The sequence below is a fragment of the Hyperolius riggenbachi genome, chromosome 10, assembly GCF_040937935.1.
Source record: "Hyperolius riggenbachi isolate aHypRig1 chromosome 10, aHypRig1.pri, whole genome shotgun sequence".
Classification (NCBI taxonomy): domain Eukaryota; kingdom Metazoa; phylum Chordata; class Amphibia; order Anura; family Hyperoliidae; genus Hyperolius; species Hyperolius riggenbachi.
Genome location: NC_090655.1, coordinates 235692209 through 235716322, shown reverse-complemented (window position 1 = coordinate 235716322; position 24114 = coordinate 235692209). Strand labels below are relative to the sequence as shown.

The following is a 24114-nucleotide window of genomic DNA, read 5'->3' as shown; positions in this document are numbered from 1 at the left end:
TTCTGATGGCTGGCTGATGACTACACACACTTTAATCTTTTTGTAATGTATTGCCATCCTATTTAACTGTATGCTGTATATAGGCCTACGGGCCACGTAGTCTAGATGTAACGTAGTATAGAGGGAACATAAGAGAAAACCTGGTTGCCATACAAATGGAACCAAGAGCTGTAACGCAAGAGGACTTCCTACAGAACAATTGCTTCACTGTGTAGGGATGAGCATCTGTATATTTGTTTACTGAATAAACTCCTTGAAACTGTGATGACGCCTAAGAAGTTCTATCTCCTATGCTGCTTGCTGTGACGAGAGTCAAGTTATCACACTTCCTGTGATATGGTGCCGAACGAAGGTGTAGTGTTGTTGCCCATAGCAACCAACGTATAGATTCTTACAAATGTTAGGGTATATATACATTCCATAAACGGTTAGTGAAAATTCACACTTACAGGCAAAAGTATAACCAGGTCTCCTGTGAGTGACATGGGGGCTGAGTCCAAAAGATTTTCTGTTTATTTATCTCATCTTACTTTTTAACTCACAATGGGCTTGATTAATTATAGTTTAATGTGAAGGAGCGGCCGCTATGCATGCATTACATAGCAGCACTTGTTGCCATGTAAGGAGCGTGCCTTCCTTAGTTAACTGCCTTGCTTACATAGCAACGCATGTAACTTAAAATGCGAGGCGGTCCTTTGAAGTATCGTGACTGCAATACTTCACTAGTGGTCGCTACTATGTCAATTAACATAGTAGCGGCCGCTAGTAAAGTATGGCGGGTGGGATACTTCACAGGACCGCCCACATTTGAAGTTGCTATGTAAGCTAGGCGTGTAACTAAGGAAGGCATGGCAACAAGCGATGCTATGTAAGGCGTGCATAGCGGCTGCTCCATTACATTAAGCTGCACTGCTTTAGCAGTGCAGCTTAATTAATCAAGCCCAACTTCTCCTTAAATTACTTAACTCATGATTTATCTCTCCTTATCTAAATCTAAAGATTTGCTGTAAATATTTGGAACGGAGATACCAATAATAGGAGAATATTCACTAAAATCTGTTTGAAAAGGGAGGTAGTGGTGGACTTCCCTCCCCAAAGATGACTCAACTTTGTAAAATTTAAACAAAAAAAAAAACTTTATTAGATACTCCACAGTGCAATGCATTTCACAGGTGTGACCCCCTTCATCAGGAAGATTAGGAGTAATAAGTACTGATACAAGCACTAGACAGACCAAACATGTCTGCTTGGTCTATCTAGTGCTCGTACCAGTACTCTTATCTCCCCGAGGAAGCAGGTCCCGTGTCCTCCTGGAGACCACCGTCGCTGCCCAGGACCCTCTTGTAACTCACGACCACACTCCTCATCATGCACGAGCGGGGCCATGTAGCACCAGCATGAGGACTAGCAGCTCAAGCTTACTGTGCAGATGCAATACGGCGGAGCTTGTGCACGGAGAGGAACATGGCCACGTAACATATCCAACAAGTAAGAGTGGGAGCAAGGAGGGCGTAAGAAGCCTCTGCAGGACTCAGAGCCAGCCTGACCTAAATATGAAGGATGATCACAGATATACAAATTATTCCGAGTTGATGCAAATGTATGTATATTTTATGCAAATATATGCAGCTTGAAAAATGACCAATCAATTTAAACCTGGGTTTAAATTGATTAGCCCTTTTCAAACTGCATATATTTGCATAACAATTTGCATAATTTTGGAAGCATTTGCATGTCATTGATCATCCCTTCTAAATATCTAGATTAGGAAACTTTCCTGTCAATGGCAATTGCTATGCCCAGCTATAAAGTTTGACATACAATTGGTTGCTCTTAAATAATACACAATGAAAAGATGCAGAGTATAACCTAGCAACATTAAATGTGGTTGTGCACATCATACAAATTGTATGTGATTTAAATAATTATTGTCAGATAATTGTACAGATTCCATACTAGGAATGATCAATGAGATGCATTTTTTTCCGAGTTGATGCAAATTTATGTACATTTTATGCAAATATATGCAGCTTAAAAATGGACCAATCAATTTAAACCTGGGTTTAAACTGATTGGTCCATTTTCAAACTGCATATATTTGCATAAAAAAATTACATAAGTTTGCATCAACTTGGAAAAAGCTGCATCTTATTGATCATCCCTATTCCATAGTGTAGATGAGCACCCAAATTTATCCTGTATTATATGGTGCAGTAAGGAATGAAGGAGGCACTCCAAAGGTGTTTTAAACTTGTGTTTATTAAAACACAAGTAGCAACATGCAACATGTTTCAGGGTTTTCCCCTTCCTCAGGGGGAAAAGGGGAACCCCGAAACATGTGTCGCTACCTTTTGATAAACGCAAGATTAAAACCTCTTTGGAGTGCCTCCTTCATTCCTTACTGTGTCTAATTGTTGGTGGAGTGGTGACCCACGGAAGGACTGTGTACCGGTGAACCAGGGCCTCGATTCATTAATGTGAGGGAGCGCCTCCTTCATTCCTTACTGTGTCTAATTGTTGGTGGAGTGGTGACCCACGGAAGGACTGTGTACCGGTGAACCAGGGCCTTGATTCATTAATGTGAGGGAGCGCTCGTTAAAATAAAGAGTGGCCACTATGCACGCCTTACATTGCAGTGCTCGTTGCTATGTAACAAACAAACACAGAACATTTATATCGCGCTTTTCTCCTGGAGGACTCAAAGCGCCAGAACTGCAGCCACTAGGACGCGCTCTATAGGCAGTAGCAGTGTTAGGGATACTTGCCCAAGGTCTTCTACTGAATTGGTGCTGGCTTTCTGAACAGGCAGAGCCGAGATTCGAACCCAGGTCTCCTGTGTCAGAGGCAGAGCCCTTAACCATTACACCTTTCAGCCACCATTCAGCCACCAAGGAGCGCGCCTTACATAGTAACGCGCACAGCAACAACTTTAAATGCGGGTGGTCCTGTGAAGTATCGCCACCGCGATACTTCACTACTGGCCGCTACTATGTTAATTTAAAGTTACGCGTGTTGCTATGTAAGCTTCGCTGGTAACTAAGGAAGGGACGCTCCTTATATACCAGCGAGCACTGCTATGTAAGGCGTGCATAACGGCCGCTCTTCATTTTAAGGAGCGCTCTATCACATCAAGCTGCCCTGCTTTAGCAGCTCATCTTAATGAATGAAGGCCCAGGTGTGTGAAGCCTGGTGTGAGAGACTGCTCTGGCACACCCTATTGTTGCCTGCATTACATGGTGACCAGTGTTTTGGTGAAATAAAACCACTTCTATTTGCATTCTATAAGGTGAACCATATCTTTTTCATAAGTGTATCTTTATGCCACCTCGAGGGAGGTGGCAGACTTTATATGACCACCATACCTGTATTGAGTGCAGGCCAACAAACTGAAAATTTGAGGATGTCTTGGCCATAGAATCGATATGCATTGTAATTCTTGCAGGTCCTTGGAGCAGTCAATGCTGGGTTCTTCTGTGTTTAAGAAGAGTTCCGCTCTCCGTAAAGCATTTCCCACACTCTGAACATTGAAAAGGACGCTCACCTGTGTGGCTTCTTTGGTGTTTTATGAGAGCTCCTTTCTGAATAAAGTTTTTCCCACATTCTTCACAGGAAAAAGGACGCTCGCCTGTGTGAGTTCTCTGGTGCTTCAGCAGATCTCCTTTCTGAATGAAACTTTTCCCACACTCTGTACATGAAAATGGCCGCTCATCGGTGTGGGTTTGCTGGTGCCGAAGGAGATTACTTTTCTCAGTGAAGCATTTCCCACACTCTGAACATGGGAATGGACGAGCACCTATGTGTCTTTTTCGATGTTTGTCCAGGTCTCCTTTCTGAACGAAAGATTTCCCACACTCGGAACATGAAAAAGGACGTTCATCGGTGTGGGTTTTCAGGTGCCGAGCAAGCTTATCTTTCCAAGTGAAGCTTTTTCCACACACTGCACAGGAAAAAGGCCTTTCCCCAGAGTGTGTTTGCTGGTGGCGAAGAAGCTTCTCTTTAACAGTGAAGCATTTCCCACACTCTGAACAGGAAAAAGGCCGCTCGCCAGTGTGAATTCTCATGTGCCTGTTAAAGTGCTTTTTCTCAGAGTAGCATTTTTCACACTCTGTACATGAGAAAAGATTCTCACACATGTGACTTTTCTTGTGAGAATAAAAGCCACCTTTCGACATAAAAGATTTCCCACACTGTGGGCAAATATATGGTGGCTCCACTGAGAGATGATTCCCACCAACACCTGACGTAGACGCTGGACATTTAACTATTTCTCCAACTCCATCTGTTAAAACCGAAGAAGGTTCCTCACCACTAGAGGGAGCTGATTCTCTATCTGCACTGTGTACTCTGCAATGGGTGTTTCCAGATATGGGGTTTCCTACAAGAGAACATTGTATGCCATCATTATCTTCTGCAATCTCATCTGGATGTGAGACAAGAAATCTCTCTATGGTGTTCCCAACTTTGCGTCCACCTGTTGGAGGTGAGATGGTAACGTTACACACACATTACTGTCTCATGTTCTGCAATCAGGAGTAATTTATGTTGGGCTAGTGATCAGGAGGCTCACTGAGATCTATTAAAGGGCGCTTGAAGTGAGAGGGATGTGGAGGCTGACATATTTATTAATTTTTACACAATACCAGTTTTTGGGTGTCCTGTTGATTCACTACATCTAATACTTTTAGCCATAGACTCTGAACAAGCATGCAGCAGATCAGATTTTTGAAGTTTTTGAATGAAGTTTTTTAATCCGTTTTTGAATGAAGCCTGACTAGAATAGCGGCATTATTTTTTCAGGTGTGTGATTCAGATACTACTGCAGCCAAATAGATCAGCAGGATGGCAAGAAACTGGTATTTTGTAACAAGGAAATAATATATTATGCAACCTCCATATACCTCTCAGTTTAGATTTACTTTAAATAACTGGCCCAAGCAATTGAATGATGGTACATTTTGGGAGGAGAGTACATTGATGATATTATGTAATGGAATTGAGATAAACTTACCTCCACCTCCTCATTTGTTGGTGCTATAATGTTATACTGAGGAATGGAGATGGGCCTTTCATATGGTGTACAGTATCTCCTCCTCATTTGTTGGTGCTATGATGTTATACTGAGGAATGGAGATGGGCCTTTCATATAGTGTGCAGTATCTCCTCCTCATTTGTTGGTACTATGATGTTATACTGAGGAATGGAGATGGGCCTTTCATATGGTGTACAGTATCTCCTCCTCATGTGTTGGTACTATGATGTTATACTGAGGAATGGAGATGGGCCTTTCATATGGTGTACAGTATCTCCTCCTCATGTGTTGGTACTATGATGTTATACTGAGGAATGGAAATGGGCCTTTAATATGGTGTACAGTATCTCCCCCCATTTGTTGGTACTATAGTGTTATATGGAGGAACGGAGATGGATCTTTCATATGGTGTACAGTATCTCCTCCCCATTTGTTGGCACTATGATGTTATACTGAGGAATGGAGATAGACCTTTCATATGGTGTACAGTATCTCCTCCTCATTTGTTGGCGCTATGATGTTATACTGAGGAATGGAGATGGGCCTTTCATATGGTGTACAGTATCTCCTCCTCATTTGTTGGTACTATGATGTTATACTGAGGAATGGAGATGGGCCTTTCATATGGTGTACAGTATCTCCTCCTCATTTGTTGGTACTATGATGTTATACTGAGGAATGGAGATGGACCTTTCATATGGTGTACAGTATCTCCTCCTCATTTGTTGGTACTATGATGTTATACTGAGGAATGGAGATGGGCCTTTCATATGGTGTACAGTATCTCCTCTATCTCCTCCCCATTTGTTGGCACTATGATGTTATACTGAGGAATGGAGATGGGCCTTTCATATGGTGTACAGTATCCCCTCCTCATTTGTTGGTGCTATGAAGTTATACTGAGGAATGGAGATGGGCCTTTCATACGGTGTACAGTATCTTCTTCTCATTTGTTGGAGCTATGATGTTATACTGAGGAATGGAGATGGGCCTTTCATATGGTGTACAGTATCTCCTCCTCATTTGTTGGCACTATGATGTTATACTGATGAATGGAGATGGACCTTTCATATGGTGTACAGTATCTCCTCCTCATTTGTTGGTACTATGATGTTATACTGAGGAATGGAGATGGGCCTTTCATATGGTGTACAGTATCTCCTCCTCATGTGTTGGTACTATGATGTTATACTGAGGAATGGAGATGGGCCTTTCATATGGTGTACAGTATCTCCTCCTCATTTGTTGGTACTATAGTGTTATACTGAGGAATGGAGATGGGCCTTACATATGGTGTACAGTATCTCCTTCTCATTTGTTGGAGCTATGATGTTATACTGAGGAATGGAGATGGGCCTTTCATATAGTGTACAGTATCTCCTCCTCATTTGTTGGTACTATGATGTTATACTGAGGAATGGAGATGGGCCTTACATATGGTGTACAGTATCTCCTTCTCATTTGTTGGAGCTATGATGTTATACTGAGGAATGGAGATGGGCCTTTCATATAGTGTACAGTATCTCCTCCTCATTTGTTGGTGCTATGATGTTATACTGAGGAATGAAGATGGGCCATTCATATGGTGTACAGTATCTCCTCCTCATTTGTTGGTACTATGATGTTATATTGAGGAATGGAGATGGGCCTTTCATATGGTGTACAGTATCTCCTCCTCATTTGTTGAAAACATTTTCTTGTGCTGAGTTTACTTACTAGTTCTGTTATTCAGAAAAAAATCCTCTTCCTTAATCGCCCCCATTATTTTTTCCTCCTCCATATACTGCTGATCATCCCACAAATGCGTCTCTTCTTCATCTTTAACCACAACTTTCATTGTGATGGTATCCTCCTGCTGAAACAATAAAAAGAATGATCTAAATAACATCTTTAAAATGTGACCTCCAAAAGGATTAAAGTGGACAAAATTTAATACAGTCTACAACCACATTTGAACTGTAGACCTTGAAATCCACCTACTTCATAATGGTGGAGAAAGGTGTGACCTTCCTGTGGACAATCCAGAGGATAAAGAGGACCATTACATCTATCTAGTAGGTTTCTGTTACTGGATTCATCTGTAGGAAACACACACTGATTGAATACATTTTCTCCATGTTTTTATCAGATGATGGGGGATCTAGGTGGACCCTCCGTACTGCTCTCTACAAGAAGTTAGTCTCCTCTTACCCGATGATATGTGGGGCAGACAATTCTCCATCATGGTATCATTGTAGAGGTCCTTGTGACCTTCTAAATTCTGCCTCTCCTCCATCACATCTTCCTCATCTTCATCTTTTATTTCTTGTTTAATGATTATGAAGTCGTTCATGGTTCTTCCCTTCAAATATAAGGGATAAATGACAGTAATAAGACAGTCAATATATAGATCATAACATGCTTAGCACTGATTAACCATGGTGCTTGTACCTGATGATGGGGTGACATTTTCTGATCTTCCATCCCAACGTTCTCCTCCTGATTTTTCATGGCTGTCCAAACACTCCCTTTCCTCCTCCTCCTACAATGTAAGAATTGGGCAATGTTAGACACAATGCAAGCAAGGGAATTATTTACATTATCACCAGCTGAAAGTAAATAAATAAAATAAAATAAAATTGGGTAGTTACTCCTTAGACTTGGCTCCCACATTAGGCAGTTCTGGACAGAACGCCAATGCAGGGGTAAAGCTGATCTGTCCAGATCCATCACATACTCCATTGCAACTTGTTTTAGTGCTCCTTTATGGATCCGTTGTGCTGTGGCTCCCTACTGGACATGAAACAGACCAATGGAAGTCATTGAGGCCTCCCATTGGTCTATTTCATGTCCAATACGGAGCCCAAGCAGTTTAATAGGCTTTTGCTGGGGTGGTGACTGTTGGCAATGGCGACCGGAGCAGCAGCAAGACTTGAGCAGTGGTGGCAGCCACCAGAGGTGAAGAACAAAGATGATAGAAGACGCTGGCAGATAAAGGCAGGACACAGAAAAGACAGAAAAAGGTGATAGAAGAATGGATGTGGTAAACAGCATAGTGTGTATGGACACCGTCCGTTTCCATAGGCTTGAATTGTTTCTGTCAGCATCAGCAGCATATACCACGTATGGGAAAATGCAGCAGGTCAGGACTATGTGTTGCATTTACTGCAATGTAGCAACCAGCTCTGTATAAAATAAGTGGCAGCACAAGCTATTTTTAACATTAGATCTGTTTGCATGTTCACCGGTGAGCTGCAGAAACGCACCAAACTGGTAAATTTAATTTACATGGGGGAACTGGCCCCAAATCCCAGCACTGTTCAGCACAATGATCCAGTAGGAGCGTTTACAGTATTCTTACATAGTTATTTGGGTTGAAAAAAAGACATGCGTCCATCGAGTTCAACCAGAAAACAAAATACAACACCAGCCCGCTCTCTCACATATCCTTGTTGATCCAGAGGAAGGCAAAAAACCCTTACAAGGCATGGTACAATTAGCCCCAAAAGGGAAAAAAATCCTTCCCAACTCCAGATGGCAATCAGATAAAATCCCTGGATCAACACCACTGGGCATTACCTAGTAATTATAGCCATGGATGTCTTTCAATTCCAGGAAAGCATCTAAGCCCCCTTTAAATGCAGATATGTTTGGGGTTCCTCCTGGGTATTAAGCAGTGAGGTGAAGACACTGCAATGGTCACCAAAGGGAAACTTAGATATTATGATCATTTATCATTTACTAGATGTAAAGCCACATTGGAGTGAGTGAGCTTATGAATAAACTTGCTTACTTGTAACCTTGGTTACTTCAGACTGGTTCATGTAGGGGATAATGCAGAATGTGATCTGATTCGGCAGGGATATACACCCAATAAAGAAAGGTACAAGTGTACCAACAGATGATTTAAAAAAAAAAAAAAACTGGTGCTAGTCTAGTTTACGGCAGGGGTCCCCAACCACCGGTCCGCGGCCCAATACCGGGCCGCAGGACATGTTGAGTCGGGCCGCGGTCCCCTGCCTCACTGCTGTGCAGCTGCGGCTATGACTCACCACGCGGCTGTAACTTTGTTGTGTAGCGATCGCGCTACACGGATGCCGACAGAGGGTGGTCCCTGAGCCAAAACCTGTATCTCCTCCTCAGTCCCTCCTTCCCATCAATCACTGAGGCTCTGGCGGCGCAATGAAAGAGAAAGGCAGCCAATAGAGCACGCCCACACAACCCCGGCCAGATCAAACAGCCTGCACGAGTGAGACAGCTTAGCACTGGAGCAGTACAGTCACGAATGCCGGACATTCCTCAGTCTTGACTCCCCCTCAGCAGCCAGCCAGGTAACATTACCATGCTTCGTTAGACGCCGGGAATAGAAGGGGAAACGAGCTGCAATGCTTGAGCTGGGGAGAGACACAGTCAGGCAGTAGGAGAGGGGATTTGTCAGTCAGATCACTTTTTCACCTACGGTTCAGAAGCACACAGATCAGACAAACCGCACACGCTGCCTCAGTGACAGCCTTTCTTTCCAAGGTCCATGTCAACATACTACGGGGTTAGTCCCGCCCTGTGACCCCTCCAGGACTCGTTAGTATAAATTTTGAGCCCCTCCTCCTAACAGATGCTTTTTTTTTTCTCGTCCTCCTCCAGGACCATTGTGTTAGTAGGAGCATAGGGAATATTTTCCTTTTTTGTTTTTTTGCTACAGCGTTTTTTTCTTTTTGCCCTACCTGCTGCTGTCTTGGTAGCTGGCCGCACAGCACCTCTCTGTGCGAAGCCCCCTCTGTTTCGCCTTAAACAGGCGTAGGAGGCTGGGACCCCCTCTTTCTGCTGGTCTTTCTGGGGGAGAGGAGCCGCCGACATGCGCTGTAAATCAGCGCTGGCTATGAGTGGGCAGCAGTACGAAGAGAGCCCTGGAACGCATAGTCTTCCGGGGGGAAGTGACGTCATCGGTGTACTTCCGGGAGGCGGAGAGCAGCAGTCAAAAGGCGGACTCAGCCTAGTAGCCGGGCGACAGACATCGGTGTGCAGGGGAGAACGCCAGCTTCCAGCCAGAGTGAGAGAGTGGGTGAGAGTCCAAGTGGACACTGCAGAGACTGTTCTTTTTCATGTGCCTAAAGATTTGCAGCATGCAGCCTCCGCGCTGACACTAATGATTGCTCCATTGTATCTTGTTCCCAGCCGGGTGTTGTATCTCTGTCTGTCGCCATCAGTCAAGTTTGTTGCCCTACAGTTTTCAGGTGTGTGTAGATAGGGGCTGAGAGAGATACTTGTGTGCTGCGGGATGGTAGTGTAGTTCTGCAGATTGTTTATGGACGTATGTTTTTTTCTTATCTGTCAGAGCTAACTGCCCAGCTTAACATGGAGTCGGATTCTGCTGCCCACGCAACAGACCAGCCGCAGGATTATAGGTAGGGCACGGGCTTACCCTTATATTATTATTATTTTTTTTTTTTTTTTTTTTTTTTTTTTTTTTGTTTGCTCTGAGGTTATATTTAGACTTACAGAAATAAATATTTCCGTTTATTTCTATACAGTGACTCCCAGCATGGAGAGAACCCGTCCACTTCTAAGCGCGGATCGTCGCTGAGATCGAGTAAAGCTCGCTCTGATAAGGGGTCTCAGAATCCAGACAAGAGTCCGAAGCAGACAAAGAAATGTTGGGCTTGTGGAAAGGGGTGTATGCCGGGGAGCTGGTCTGTGCAGACTGTTTCTACTCCATACCTGTGGAGGAGGAGCCCACGGAAGATTTAAAGAATCTTGTTAAGGACATTGTACAGCAGTCACTGGCTGAACACACTAGTAAGAAGACTACAGATACCCGCTATGCGGAACAGGAGGACTCTGATCTTCCGGAGGAGGAAGATGGTCTGGCAGTAGGGTTTGACTTTTTCCTAGTCACCCCATTTGTTAGAGCAGTGAGACAGGCTTTAGATTGGGAAGAGGAGGAAGAGCCTCCCTCCAAGAAACGACGTTTTTTCCCACATCTTAAGAAGAAACCTCTAGCCTTTCCTGTTATGGAGGAGATAGAAGAACTCATTCAGGAGGAGTGGTCAAAACCCGAGAGGAAAGTATCAATGAATAATCGATTCTCAAAGTTATATCCGATGGAGAGCAACCTGATCAAACAACTAGATAATCCACCGGTGGTTGATGCCTCAGTCATTAGGCTTGCGAAACACGTAATCCTACCTTTGGAAGATGTTGTTTCTTTTAAGGAGCCACTGGAGAGGAAGGTAGATACAGATCTAAAACGTGCATATGGCGCAATGGGTTCAGCCTGTAAACCAGCGATAGCACTCACCGCCGTGTCTCGTGCACTCAGAACATGGACTGAGAATCTGGAAGGTGCTATTCAAGCAAACGTGGATCGCAAGACACTAGTTTTGGCACTGGAAGACTTCAGATTAGCTTCTGACTACATCAGTGAGGCAGCCATAGACATAATCAGGTGTGTGGCTCGTGCAATATTGCATACAGTCACAGCAAAGAGGGCAATGTGGCTACGCCCATGGGCAGCAGATACAAACTCAAAGACTGCGTGGTGCAAGATTCCATATGACGGGAAGAACCTATTTGGTCCCAAGATGGACTCGGCGATTTCAAGGGTAACTGGCGGAAGATCCGGCCTTCTGCCTCAGGAAAGGCGCCAGAGAAGGGTGAGGCCGAATGATAGAAGACAATTTCAGAATAGGCAAAGAGATTACAGAGCATCTCGGGGGACGCAGTCCTTTCGGAGGAATTGGCAGAGCACCCAATCGAGTCTCTCCAAGTTTAACAAGCAGAGGGGGACCAGTTCCGGTACTCAACCCAGCAAATCTTTCTGATGGTGTGCTCGCCCACATGAAGCCAGTAGGGGGCAGGCTTCAGTACTTCTCTCACCGGTGGGCGAAGGAAATAAGAGACCCATGGGTCGTAAACACTATAAGACGGGGCCACTCCTGGGCCTTCAAGAAGGAACCCCCCTTACCACACTTCAAGCCAACAAGCATACCAGCATCAAAACAGAGGCTCAGTCTGTTGCACCAATACGTACAGGAGTTACTGGAAAAGAGGGCGATAATACAGGTGGATCCAGAGGAAAGATTTCTAGGATTATATTCCCCCCTATTCTTCGTAACCAAGAAGTCGGGAGAGTTACGTCCAGTGCTGGACCTACGCTTCCTAAACGAACACATACAGCAGGAAAAGTTCAAAATGGAATCTCTGCAGACAATACTTCCCTCCATACAGCTAAACGACTGGATGATTGCAGTAGACATATCGGATGCATACCTAGACATACCAATCCGCAGTTCCTTTCAAAGATATCTCAGGTTTTCAGTAGGCGAGTCACATTACCAATTCAGAGTACTGCCCTTCGGCATATGCACCGCACCAAGGACTTTCACCAAGATCCTGATCACAATTATTGCGTTGCTCAGACGCCAAGGGTTGCACGCTCACCATTACTTGGACGACATTTTGCTAGTGGCACCATCCGAGCAGGTACTGCTTCAACACAGACAGATACTCCTAGAGACGCTGCAAGGTTTCGGTTGGCTGGGCAACTGGGAGAAAAGCAAGCTCACCCCGACGACAAAAATAGTATTCCTAGGAGCAAGTATAGACTCGAAACGGAATGCGGTCAGTCTGCCTGCAGACAAAGTGGAGTCAATAATAAAGAAGGTGTCAAGACTGGGGACCGCCATAACCATAACAGCAAGACAATGCATGGCGATTCTGGGGACTTTCACAGCCACCATACCCATGACGAAATGGGCAAGATGGAATATGCGCAGCTTTCAGAAGGGATTCCTAGATCAATGGAGGGGCAGAGATCTCCAACAAAAAATCAACATCCTTCCCAGAATGAGACAGGAACTCTGCTGGTGGAAGGACAGGGAGAACCTTCTCAATCATCACGAGTTGGTAGCGATGAAGCCAATCGTCATAACGACGGACGCAAGCAGGTGGGGTTGGGGGGCCCATCTGGAGTCCAGCTATGCCCAGGGAAGATGGTCAATCGATCCGCAGGATACCCCAGCAAACATACTGGAGATCAGAGCAGTGTACGAAGCGTTAATACACTTTGCTCCTCATGTCAGGAACAGAGGCGTCTTACTGAAGGTGGACAACACGACAGCTGTGGCCTATCTTCAGGGGCAAGGAGGCACACGCAGCAAGACCTTACTAAAAGAGGTGGAACCGATAATGACTTGGGCACAGAGCAATCTGCAATACCTTCGTGCAATTTATATTCCAGGGGTAAGGAACCACATAGCGGATTCCCTGAGCCGACACTGGCTGGATCACAACAAATGGAGCCTGAAGAGGGAAGTCTACAACACAATCTGCAGTACATGGGGTCACCCGCAGATAGACCTCATGGCGACACCCAGCAACTCCAAATGCAAGAAATTTTTCTCGAGGTTCAGGTACCAGCAGGCGGAGGGATGGGATGCATTATCCATGCCATGGAATTTCAACCTAGCATACATCTTTCCCCCCGTACCAATGATTTACAGGGTACTGAAGAAGATCCAGATGGAGGGTGCATTGGTGTTGGCAATCATTCCGTTCTGGCCACGCAGGCCGTGGTTCCCCCTTCTGCAAAAACTGGCAACGGCTCCCCCCATAGTACTGCCGACAACACCGGACCTGTTGTCCCAGAACAAAGTCTTACACCCACATCCAGAACTGCTCAGTTTAGCGGCATGGAGACTGAAAGGAGAAGACTTAGGAGCTTGGGATGTTCAGAACAGGTTATCCAGACCTTACTCAAGGCAAGGAAGGTAACGACCAATGTCACATACCACAGAACCTGGAATAGATTCCTGAGTTTTCTGACAGAGGAGAACTTACAGCTAGAATCGATTACGGTAACAACTATTCTCGCCTTCCTGCAGAGAGGGGTAGAGTTGGGCCTTAGCCTTAGTACTATAAAGACTCAGATCTCCGCCATCTCTGCACTCACGCAGAGGAAATGGGCAACTGAGCCACTAGTAGTACAGTTTGTCCAGGCGGTTACCAAGATCAAACCACCGAAGAGAAATTGGTATCCCCAGTGGGACCTTCCACTAGTTTTGAAGGCACTGCAGAAACATCTATTTGAACCCAGAGCGGAATGTACGCTGACTAACCTCACCTTAAAAGCAGTCTTCTTGACAGCAATCACATCTGCAAGAAGAATTTCAGAACTACAGGCCCTCAGCTGCGAGGCGCCCTACATTCAATTCTTTCCGGACAGGGTGTCGCTAAGGCCAGTGGATCAGTTTATACCAAAGGTCGCAAGTTCATATCATTTTAATCAAGAGTGGAACTTACCTGCCTTTCACGATGATACTGCAGAAGAGCCGGATAGCCTTAATATACCGCAGATATTAGAAAGGTACATAGAGCTAACAAGGGGCTTCCGCAAGACAACAAGGTTATTTGTAGTCCCTGTAGGCTATAGGAGAGGACAGGCGGCTACATCCAGAACCATAGCGACCTGGCTGGTGAGAACTATAAAAGCGGCTCACAGAATTATGGGCAGAACGCCACCGGAGGAGATATCGGCACACTCCACAAGATCGATTGCAACATCATGGGCGGCATTAGTGAAGGTATCCCCAGAGACGATATGTCGTGCCGCTAACTGGTCGTCACTGAACACCTTTGTCACACATTACAAGGTTGACCCTGGAGCCTTGTCCACAGTACAGTTTGGAAGAGAGATCCTGTCGGCAGCAAAGATGCCTGCCTCATGACGAACTTTGTTTTGTGCAGTTGAATTCTGTTTTTTCTGTGTTTTTGAAAGTAGGATATCTCTTCTTTATGCTAGATGACAAATAAATGTTTGTTTTTTGATGCATTAACCTATTGTCCCTCCCATCTTTTCTCTAGTATAGTTAGGTCCCCGTAGTATGCCGACATTGACATGGAAAGAATACGGAAAATTGTATACTCACCTAACGGTAATTTTCCTTTCTTTCCAAGGTCCATGTCAGCATACGGAGGGCCCACCCTTAACTTGGGTCTATAGCAGGACTAGTAAAATAAAGCATCTGTTAGGAGGAGGGGCTCAAAATTTATACTAACGAGTCCTGGAGGGGTCACAGGGCGGGACTAACCCCGTAGTATGCTGACATGGACCTTGGAAAGAAAGGAAAATTACCGTTAGGTGAGTATACAATTTTCCGTAATCACTCGGCATGTACGCATCTGCTCTGGTTGCTTTTGAACCATAGGTGAAAAAGTGCAGATCTCTGACTGACAAATCCCCTCTCCTATTCCTGTGTCTCCCCCCAGCTGGCAGCAGGATTTGGCAAGCATCGCTGCTTATCTCATCTATAAGCTGTGGTCTGTCTTCCCACCTCACTCCCCTGTACTGCCACTGACCTAACTGTTTATGTACTGTTGCCTCCAGTTACAGCTCAGTGCTCCCACTTATACAATTACAGAAGCACATTGCTTGAAGCCTGGACATGAGCACCATATATTTTAGAATCAGAGAGATTTTATACTTACCTGTGGCTTCCTCCAGCGACATAACCACCACTGCATCCCTCTTTGTCCTCCCGGGTGGCTCTGTTCGGCCACAATCAACCCTGGTAATCTAGCTTGGTTACGCCAGTTGGGCTTTTCTGTGCATGCGTAGCTGTGTATGGGGCTGGAGGAAGCCCCAGGTAAGTATAAAATCTGATTCCTGCTCTCGGGTACACACTAGCAACCTGTTGGGGATCAGGACTTAATCTCCTTGGGCGATTTCTCTGGGTCTGGCTGCACAGATGCGTGTCAGCTGAGTAGCTGATGACGCGCTGTGTTGCTATGCAGGAAGGCGATGAAGGGTCGTTCAGCAGTGTGCTTTATTTCTCCCCATTCTGGTCTGCCGGGCCTTGGGAAAAATGTTTTACATCAAAGCGGTTCCCGGGTCCAAAAAGGTTGGGGACCACTGGTTTACGGGACCTAGTAGTAAACCTCAAAGGGAACAATTTTCTCTGTGATTGGCTGAATAGTGTGGTTGTAGTTTACTACAACCTATCTGGACCCTAAAAGTTTGAGAGAGCGCTGCCCACCCAATCACATTAGCAGAATTTCCCTATTAGATTTCTTGCTGGGTCCCCTAAACTAGACTAGTGCCAAAAAAGGTAAGCAACATCATAATAACCTTTAAAGAAAAAAATTTCTACGTTACAGCTTATATATGTAACGATTGTGGGATATCTCCGTGTTCAGCGCACAAAGATGTGCGCTGACACTGCGGAGGTCCTCCACAAGCGTGTCAAGATACTAGAACCCAGCTTTTGGTGCAAGCACCAGTAGAGGGAAAATTCCTGTCGGCAGATGGCGCTGGGGAGTGCAGAGGAACCAATCCTCTGTACCTCCACAAATGCCAGACAGGAATTTGTACGAAGCGCAGAACGCAATCGCAAGAGAGGCGATTGCGAATGAGATTGAGCAAAGGGATAGGTTGTATGTGTGTGCGCCAATCTAGTCGCCACCCCGCGACCGCGCACACACAACAGCAGATACGAAACAGGAACGCGATCGCGAGAAGGTGCGATTGCCAGACGTGACACAAGGCAGATCAGAATAGAATACGAGGGTAGCAAAGGCACAGCAAATACAATGAGAATATACGGAAAATAATAAACGCTAGCTAACCGCGAACACCGCACTTATTCGCAACAGTGCACGCGGTTATGCGCAGTCTCCACGTGATAAGCACAATAGAGACAAGCACGCCTAACTAACCATCAACAGACAAACACGAAACAAAGAACGTGAACGCTTGCTTAACGGTTACCTCATCGAGCCTACAGCAAGCGCCCGTATCAGACAAGACAGACAAACGAGAAACAGGAACTAGGCAGAAAGGATCCACCGCTCTTCCGCCAGAGCAAGTGTGATCCAAGCAGGAACACAGATCAGAAAGATCCACAGCCGCTAACGCTAGCGGCTAGTGCGATCTAAACAAGACAGATCAGATGAGGTAGCCGGTAGCAACCGCTGCTCCAGCTTACACTCCAGGAACTCAGATCAGAAGGATCCACAGCCGCTACCGCTAGTGAAATCCAAACAAGACAGAGCGATTCGCTATCAACCGCCGCTGGTGACAGCGCAATCGCGACAGACAAGACAAGACAGAATAGGCAGTACAAATTATACACAAACTGACTGCACTAACTAGGAATGCAAGGAGCACTCCCCAAGAATTAACTATACTAAGATAGCAGTGGCTGACACTCCAGGTGAGTCCAGCAGGAACAAACCTCTATGAGCAGCGAAGCATTGTGGGACACACATACTACTTATAGTACACGCCTCCAATGAATGTGGCCAGGCAATTTGCATGACAACGTATGCAAATTCCTCAGCAAGCACAGGCTGCAAAACTGACAGAAGGTCTACTTTCCAGAGTCCTGCAGCATGCAGACCTGAATAATGATCAAAAGGCTGCCTGCCTGCGCAGGCAGCTGAGCGGATCGTTACAGTACCCCCCCCCCCCCCCCCCTAGGGACGAATTCCAGACGTCTTTTAAAACTGGCGTTACCAAAAAACTCTAACTGAAGACTCATGAAGGTCGGGGCAGCCCGACAAGGTCCAATTCCAGAGTCAGTCCACCCGAAACCGACCTCATCGGAAACAGAAGCCACCAAAACATGCCCATCAGTACTACCAGTCTTAGCGTAACACCCATCAGGACTGTGGATACCAGAGAAAAAGCCATCGACACCCTCCAGACAATACCCACCACCTTCCAAGGAGCGTCCGAAAATACCAAACCTGCCACAATACCTGTTCGAAGTGTCCCTTACAACACAAAAGCCACCATTGATCTTATCCAGGGGACCGGAATCTCCCAGAACCTTTTGAAGCTCCACAGAGATCCCAAGAGGGCAGAACAATCACCAGGCTCACATGGAGAATTACCAAGAACCCCCATGGAACCAATGACAATTCCGGATTCAGAATTACGAGGACACCCATCAAGATCAAGACTTTCAGGGACCACTTCTGGGCATGCAAGCAGGCAGGCTAAATCAGAGCATGTCTCCACCGAGGAAGCATCTGAGTACGCTGGTAACCGAGGCACACTTGGGCTTTCTGGGTCACAGAGCACACTGGGGTACACCAGCACAGGAGAAACCTCAGTACATGTCGGGGAACTGCCAGCCTCAGAGTCCGGCACGACAAGACCAAAACCAGTACCGGACAGAGAATCATCATGAGTGGAGGTCACAGGCACTGGACTTTCACAAGAAGACTCGGATACAAATTCAGAAATTTCTGTGACAATAATATCATCATTGACTACATATGAGTGAAGCTCCATCAGAGCTGAAAAGGTAGCCAGCAAGGCAGCAATGCCTACGGAAGAGGGTAACACCTCAGAAGGACTTGGGGGGCAGGAGACATCTCCTACAAGTTCTGCACCCTTTGGGAGGAACTCGGAGACCTCCAGAACATCTTTTTTCAAGTTTTCTCGGAAGGATTCTGAACTATCCATGTTACAGGGCAAAACTGGAACTTTATTTTGTGGACAGGGCAGATGTCCCAGGAATGGTTCCACCATAACCTGAGACTGGATCTCATCATCATGAGGGGAATGTGCAGGTATATTTACTGGAACACACACTGACTCCCTAAATTCATTCTCACTGTACCCAGAATTCTGTGTGGCAGTCAAACTAGCTTGTAACTCCAAAACTGCAGAAAAACAGGTGAGTATAGTGGCAATACCTAGACGAGCCTCTAGGGACACTGCAGGAGACTCTAAACAAGGCCATCTTAACTCATCCAGAGTACAGGGTGCAGAATCAGCACTTTCCTCAGAACAAGAAAGGGACTCACAAATGTCAGTGTGATTGGACATCATATTGTTATTCATGGTACAGGGCAGGCTCAGAGAAACTTTCTCTGGACCCAGCAGAGATGTTTCAGAGTCAGATTCGCAAAACCGAAGCGCTGTCTCACTCTTAGATTCGGCTAACAATGTCAAATCCGAGGAGCCAGAACGCAAAACCTGCGAATCCAAGATCGCTTTAGGTTGTGAAACTGTCGCTTCCATAGCGCAAATCTCCGTGATCTGCGGAGCAGACTGCAAGGCATCTAGGGTCGAAACACTGGAGCAATTGTCCCCAGGCAACGGACCCTTACAGGTGTGAACAGGGTGAGACAGAGACTCATCTGCAGAAGAAATAGCGACATCAACAGAATAAACTTTATTAGGCATATTAATTTCACTTTTGATGCTGCATAGTTTAGGAATTTTTCCCATAGCAGGATCATAGATGGAAGATCTTAAAGATCTGTTCTTAGATGACAAGGGATCCCACATATCTTTGAGAAAACTGGCACATTCATGTTGATCACAATCTGCAGGAACATCTGAGAAACAGGCATTACATCGCATAGATTCAAACTTCACGCAATCAGGAGAGAATCTTTCAAGATTCGCACAAGAATCAACCACAGTAGTGCACCCATTCATGTCAGGTCGCACAATATCTAGACTCACATGCTTTACCCCAGAAAGGCAGGAACAATCATCCGATAACGATGTCTCTTTATTGAAGTCAACTGATTGGTGTGTGTGCAATTCATCCAAAATCGTCTGCCACACATAAGTCACCGGATTCACAAAACATTCATCACACTCATCAGAGTCAATCAAAGCGTACACCGAATCAAGACAAGCATAAAGAATCTCTGCGCTTTTTGCGATGTAAAAATCGCAAAACGCCTTCCAATCAATCTCGAACTCCTCAATTAATGCTCCAATATCCCATGGAGCAAATGGGGGTTCAAACAACTCTGTTTCCAAGAAACCCTCATAAGGGTTGGGGTCAGGAACATGCAAAGACTTTCTCACTCCTTTAATATAGAAAATAATTCTGCCTATCAAAGGATCCACAAATGCCCTTTCTTGGGGTAATGAAACCTGAGACTGAGAAATTTCAGACTTTACAATACAGACACAATTTTTTTATTTGTAGTTGCTATGGGCAACGGATTTTTCAGCTGAGAAGTCTTCCTTTTTTTCCTGCTTTTAGTCCTTGCTGCTTTAGGTGGCTGCTGTTTAGACACAGGGGAATAGTTACTGCATTCATTTTCAAACTGAATGGTTTTGCATGAAGTAGGTAGAGCAGCTGACTCATTAGCAACTACACACTCATACAGGGCAGGTGGCAAGCAAGGCAACTCAAACCAGTAGGAGAATGTAAATGTAAGAAACTGATATAGATTATCATTCCAAGAATTGTCTTGCAAGATTTCATGAGCCCATACAAACAGATCATCTTTCAAAAGCACATAAGCTAATTGGAGAGCAGACGTGGACGGATCAGTAATTTGAAAAGTAGGATTCAGACAAAATTTTACGCATTCAGAGAGAAAATCCTCTTTCGTCTCTGAATTTAATATTTTGAAACTCTTAAAGACACAGGAACCATACTCAGCAAAATCGTACAAATCAGAAATTCCCTCTACACTGGGGTTTTGGGTTGGGCTGCTCATAATGTAACGATTGTGGGATATCTCCGTGTTCAGCGCACAAAGATGTGCGCTGACACTGCGGAGGTCCTCCACAAGCGTGTCAAGATACTAGAACCCAGCTTTTGGTGCAAGCACCAGTAGAGGGAAAATTCCTGTCGGCAGATGGCGCTGGGGAGTGCAGAGGAACCAATCCTCTGTACCTCCACAAATGCCAGACAGGAATTTGTACGAAGCGCAGAACGCAATCGCAAGAGAGGCGATTGCGAATGAGATTGAGCAAAGGGATAGGTTGTATGTGTGTGCGCCAATCTAGTCGCCACCCCGTGACCGCGCACACACAACAGCAGATACGAAACAGGAACGCGATCGCGAGAGGTGCGATCGCCAGACGTGACACAAGGCAGATCAGAATAGAATACGAGGGTAGCAAAGGCACAGCAAATACAATAAGAATATACGGAAAATAATAAACGCTAGCTAACCGCGAACACCGCACTCATTCGCAACAGTGCACGCGGTTATGCGCGGTCTCCACGTGATAAGCACAATAGAGACAAGCACGCCTAACTAACCATCAACAGACAAACACGAAACAAAGAACGTGAACGCTTGCTTAACGGTTACCTCATCGAGCCTACAGCAAGCGCCCGTATCAGACAAGACAGACAAACGAGAAACAGGAACTAGGCAGAAAGGATCCACCGCTCTTCCGCCAGAGCAAGTGTGATCCAAGCAGGAACACAGATCAGAAAGATCCACAGCCGCTAACGCTAGCGGCTAGTGCGATCTAAACAAGACAGATCAGATGAGGTAGCTGGTAGCAACCGCTGCTCCAGCTTACACTCCAGGAACTCAGATCAGAAGGATCCACAGCCGCTACCGCTAGAGGCTAGTGAGATCCAAACAAGACAGAGCGATTCGCTATCAACCGCCGCTGGTGACAGCGCAATCGCGACAGACAAGACAAGACAGAATAGGCAGTACAAATTATACACAAACTGACTGCACTAACTAGGAATGCAAGGAGCACTCCCCAAGAATTAACTATACTAAGATAGCAGTGGCTGACACTCCAGGTGAGTCCAGCAGGAACAAACCTCTATGAGCAGCGAAGCATTGTGGGACACACATACTACTTATAGTACACGCCTCCAATGAATGTGGCCAGGCAATTTGCATGACTAAGTATGCAAATTCCTCAGCAAGCACAGGCTGCAAAACTGACAGAAGGTCTACTTTCCAGAGTCCTGCAGCATGCAGACCTGAATAATGATCAAAAGGCTGCCTGCCTGCGCAGGCAGCTGAGCGGATCGTTACAATATAACTCCTACTGGGATGCTGCAGAGTGGTTGCTTCCTGGTATCCTGGGAGCACAGAAAGGGATAGCCTCCTGTGTTTACATATTAGCTCGGAATTCAGCAAAAATCAGCAGATAGTTGCCAGCTCAAATTACACTAGCTCATTACTTGTTTAGAAGGAAGAATTAGACAGGCTGTTCTCTATTAACGGACACTGGGCGGATTTTTCAGGTCCACTTTAACGTACATAAGACATGACATGAATGAGAGTTTCCAAACTGAAAATGTTGCATAGGCTAATCAGATTCTGGAGCACCTGATTAATTAACCAGCAGCTGATCAATTAACCATGCAGGCTTGGACAAGCAACGCTGATGTGTCAGTTAGATGAAATTAGAGGTAAGGTAGTCATCCACTATGATGCAAAGTGCCGATTTAAAGGATACCCGAAGAGACATGTGACATGATGAAATAGACATGTGTATGTACAGTGCCTAGCACACAAATAAATATGCTGTGTTCCTTTTTTTCTTTCTATGCCTGATAGAGTTAAATATCAGGTATTTAAGTGGCTGACTCAGTCCTGAAATACCCCTTTTTTATCTCTTTCCCGTTCTCAGAAGCCATTTTCTGCTAGGAAAGTGTTTTATAATTGGAATTTATTATCAGTGAGGGTCACACTGTAGTCACTTCCTGTCTGAGTCGGGACTGAGTCAGCCACTTACATTGCTGATATTTAACTCTTTCAGGCAGAGAAAGAAAAAAGGAACAAGGCATAGTTATGTGTGTGTTGGGCACTGTACATACCCATGTCTATCTCATCATGTCACGTCACTTCGGGTATCCTTTAACAATTCCTCCCTCACTGGCCTTCTACTGAGCAGTAGTCATCCTGTTACCATCTTGTACAATTCATTTGAGGATAAAACTGAAAATAGACAGAGCCACAGCCATTACTAGCATTGTAATGTACAGGTGGATGCTGTAGAAAGCTTCACCTTCTTCACTGCTCATCCCCCACCCCGATTCCTGGCCAGTACAGATGATCCCAGGTCTTCCATGCAAGTGTCCAACCTCTAATCTGAGATCATTCACAGCTTTATTATCCTCTATATGCATTGATCACCCTTCTCTATGTGTGACAGCAGCTGCTGGGTCGGGGGCACAAGGGTATAATCTGGTGTAATAAATGTAAATATAAAGTATTAACTCGTATTACCTCCTCTTCTGCCAGTCCCAGCAATGTCTCCTCTCTACTTCCTGCTACTCCACCCATAGCTTCCTGCCTGGCCAAACCTTCCGTGGTATGTTTGCGTTCCATTTGCTACTGGTAAGATCACCATCTCGTGGTGAGTAGGGGAACTGCATACAAAAATAATTTTATCATTTTTCATTCTATCCAAATCGAAAAAAAACGGTGTCAAATCCCTAAATATACTTGCCAAGAAAATTGAGGGCCCCCCCCCCGGGCCTCTAACAATGCGACTGAGGCATTAGTAGTTGGTATCTACATGCATGGAAGAAATAGACAAGACAAGGAATATACCAAGATCGGGTTTGCTATTAAATACTGTATATTACCTTTAAAAGAGGGAACCCTCAGGATCCTATTGAGGCTTCCCTCGGTCGGAAGCAGCCCCCCGATGCTCAGCGTGACCCCCCGTTGCTGAGCACAACCCCTCTCCACATTGGGGCCGCGTAGCTCTCCACCATGCATTCATGGCCGCGCAAGAGACAGACGGGCACGGACACGCATGCGCAGTAGGCACCGTGTAACTGCACCGTGTAACTGCATCGCCAGCAATGTCGCCAATCTCCGGGGGGGGGGGGGGGGGGGGGCGCGTTTAGCTACGGGGGAGAGCAGAGCAAAGAAGGAAGCCTCAATGGGATCCTGAGGCTTCCCTCTCTTTAGGAAGGTATCTACTTTTGTACCTGAGCTTCGGCTCTGGATCACTTTAAGGATGTATTTTGGGGACTGCAAATGGCATGTGTGGATTATGTGCTTTAAAGTAAACCTGAGAAGGAAAAATGTATACATACCTTGGGCTTCCTCCAGCCGCACCCAGGCTGATCGCTCCCTCGCCATCCTTCTGCGCTGCCTGGATCCTCCGCGATTGGCCCTGGAAATTTGTCCGGGGCATACTGCGCATGCACTGCCAGGGCAAGCCCACCTCGCACTCCCATGGCTGAGAGCATTTTGTGCCTGTGCAGTACTACTGTACAGGCTCACAATGCTCCCGGCCGTAAGGGGCGTGACAGGAGAGTGCTCGCGGCCAGACTGCACCTGCACTGATTGGCCTCGACTGGAGGATTTTCCAGGGCCAATTGCGGAGGAACAAGGTGGTGGACAACGAG

At 45.7% G+C, this 24114-nt stretch overlaps 1 protein-coding gene across 1 annotated transcript; it reads right to left on the bottom strand.

Moving 5' to 3' along the window:
• Positions 1–2112: 2112 nt before the first annotated feature.
• LOC137534913 (zinc finger protein OZF-like) lies at positions 2113–23005 on the bottom strand. Its single transcript, XM_068256627.1, has 6 exons — positions 22979–23005; positions 7460–7550; positions 7220–7370; positions 7010–7107; positions 6746–6884; positions 2113–4471 (listed from the first exon to the last, which is right to left on the bottom strand). The coding sequence occupies exons 2-6, from the start codon at positions 7517–7519 to the stop codon at positions 3456–3458; spliced, it is 1464 nt and encodes a 487-aa protein (XP_068112728.1). The 5' UTR covers positions 7520–7550; positions 22979–23005; the 3' UTR covers positions 2113–3455.
• Positions 23006–24114: the final 1109 nt, after the last annotated feature.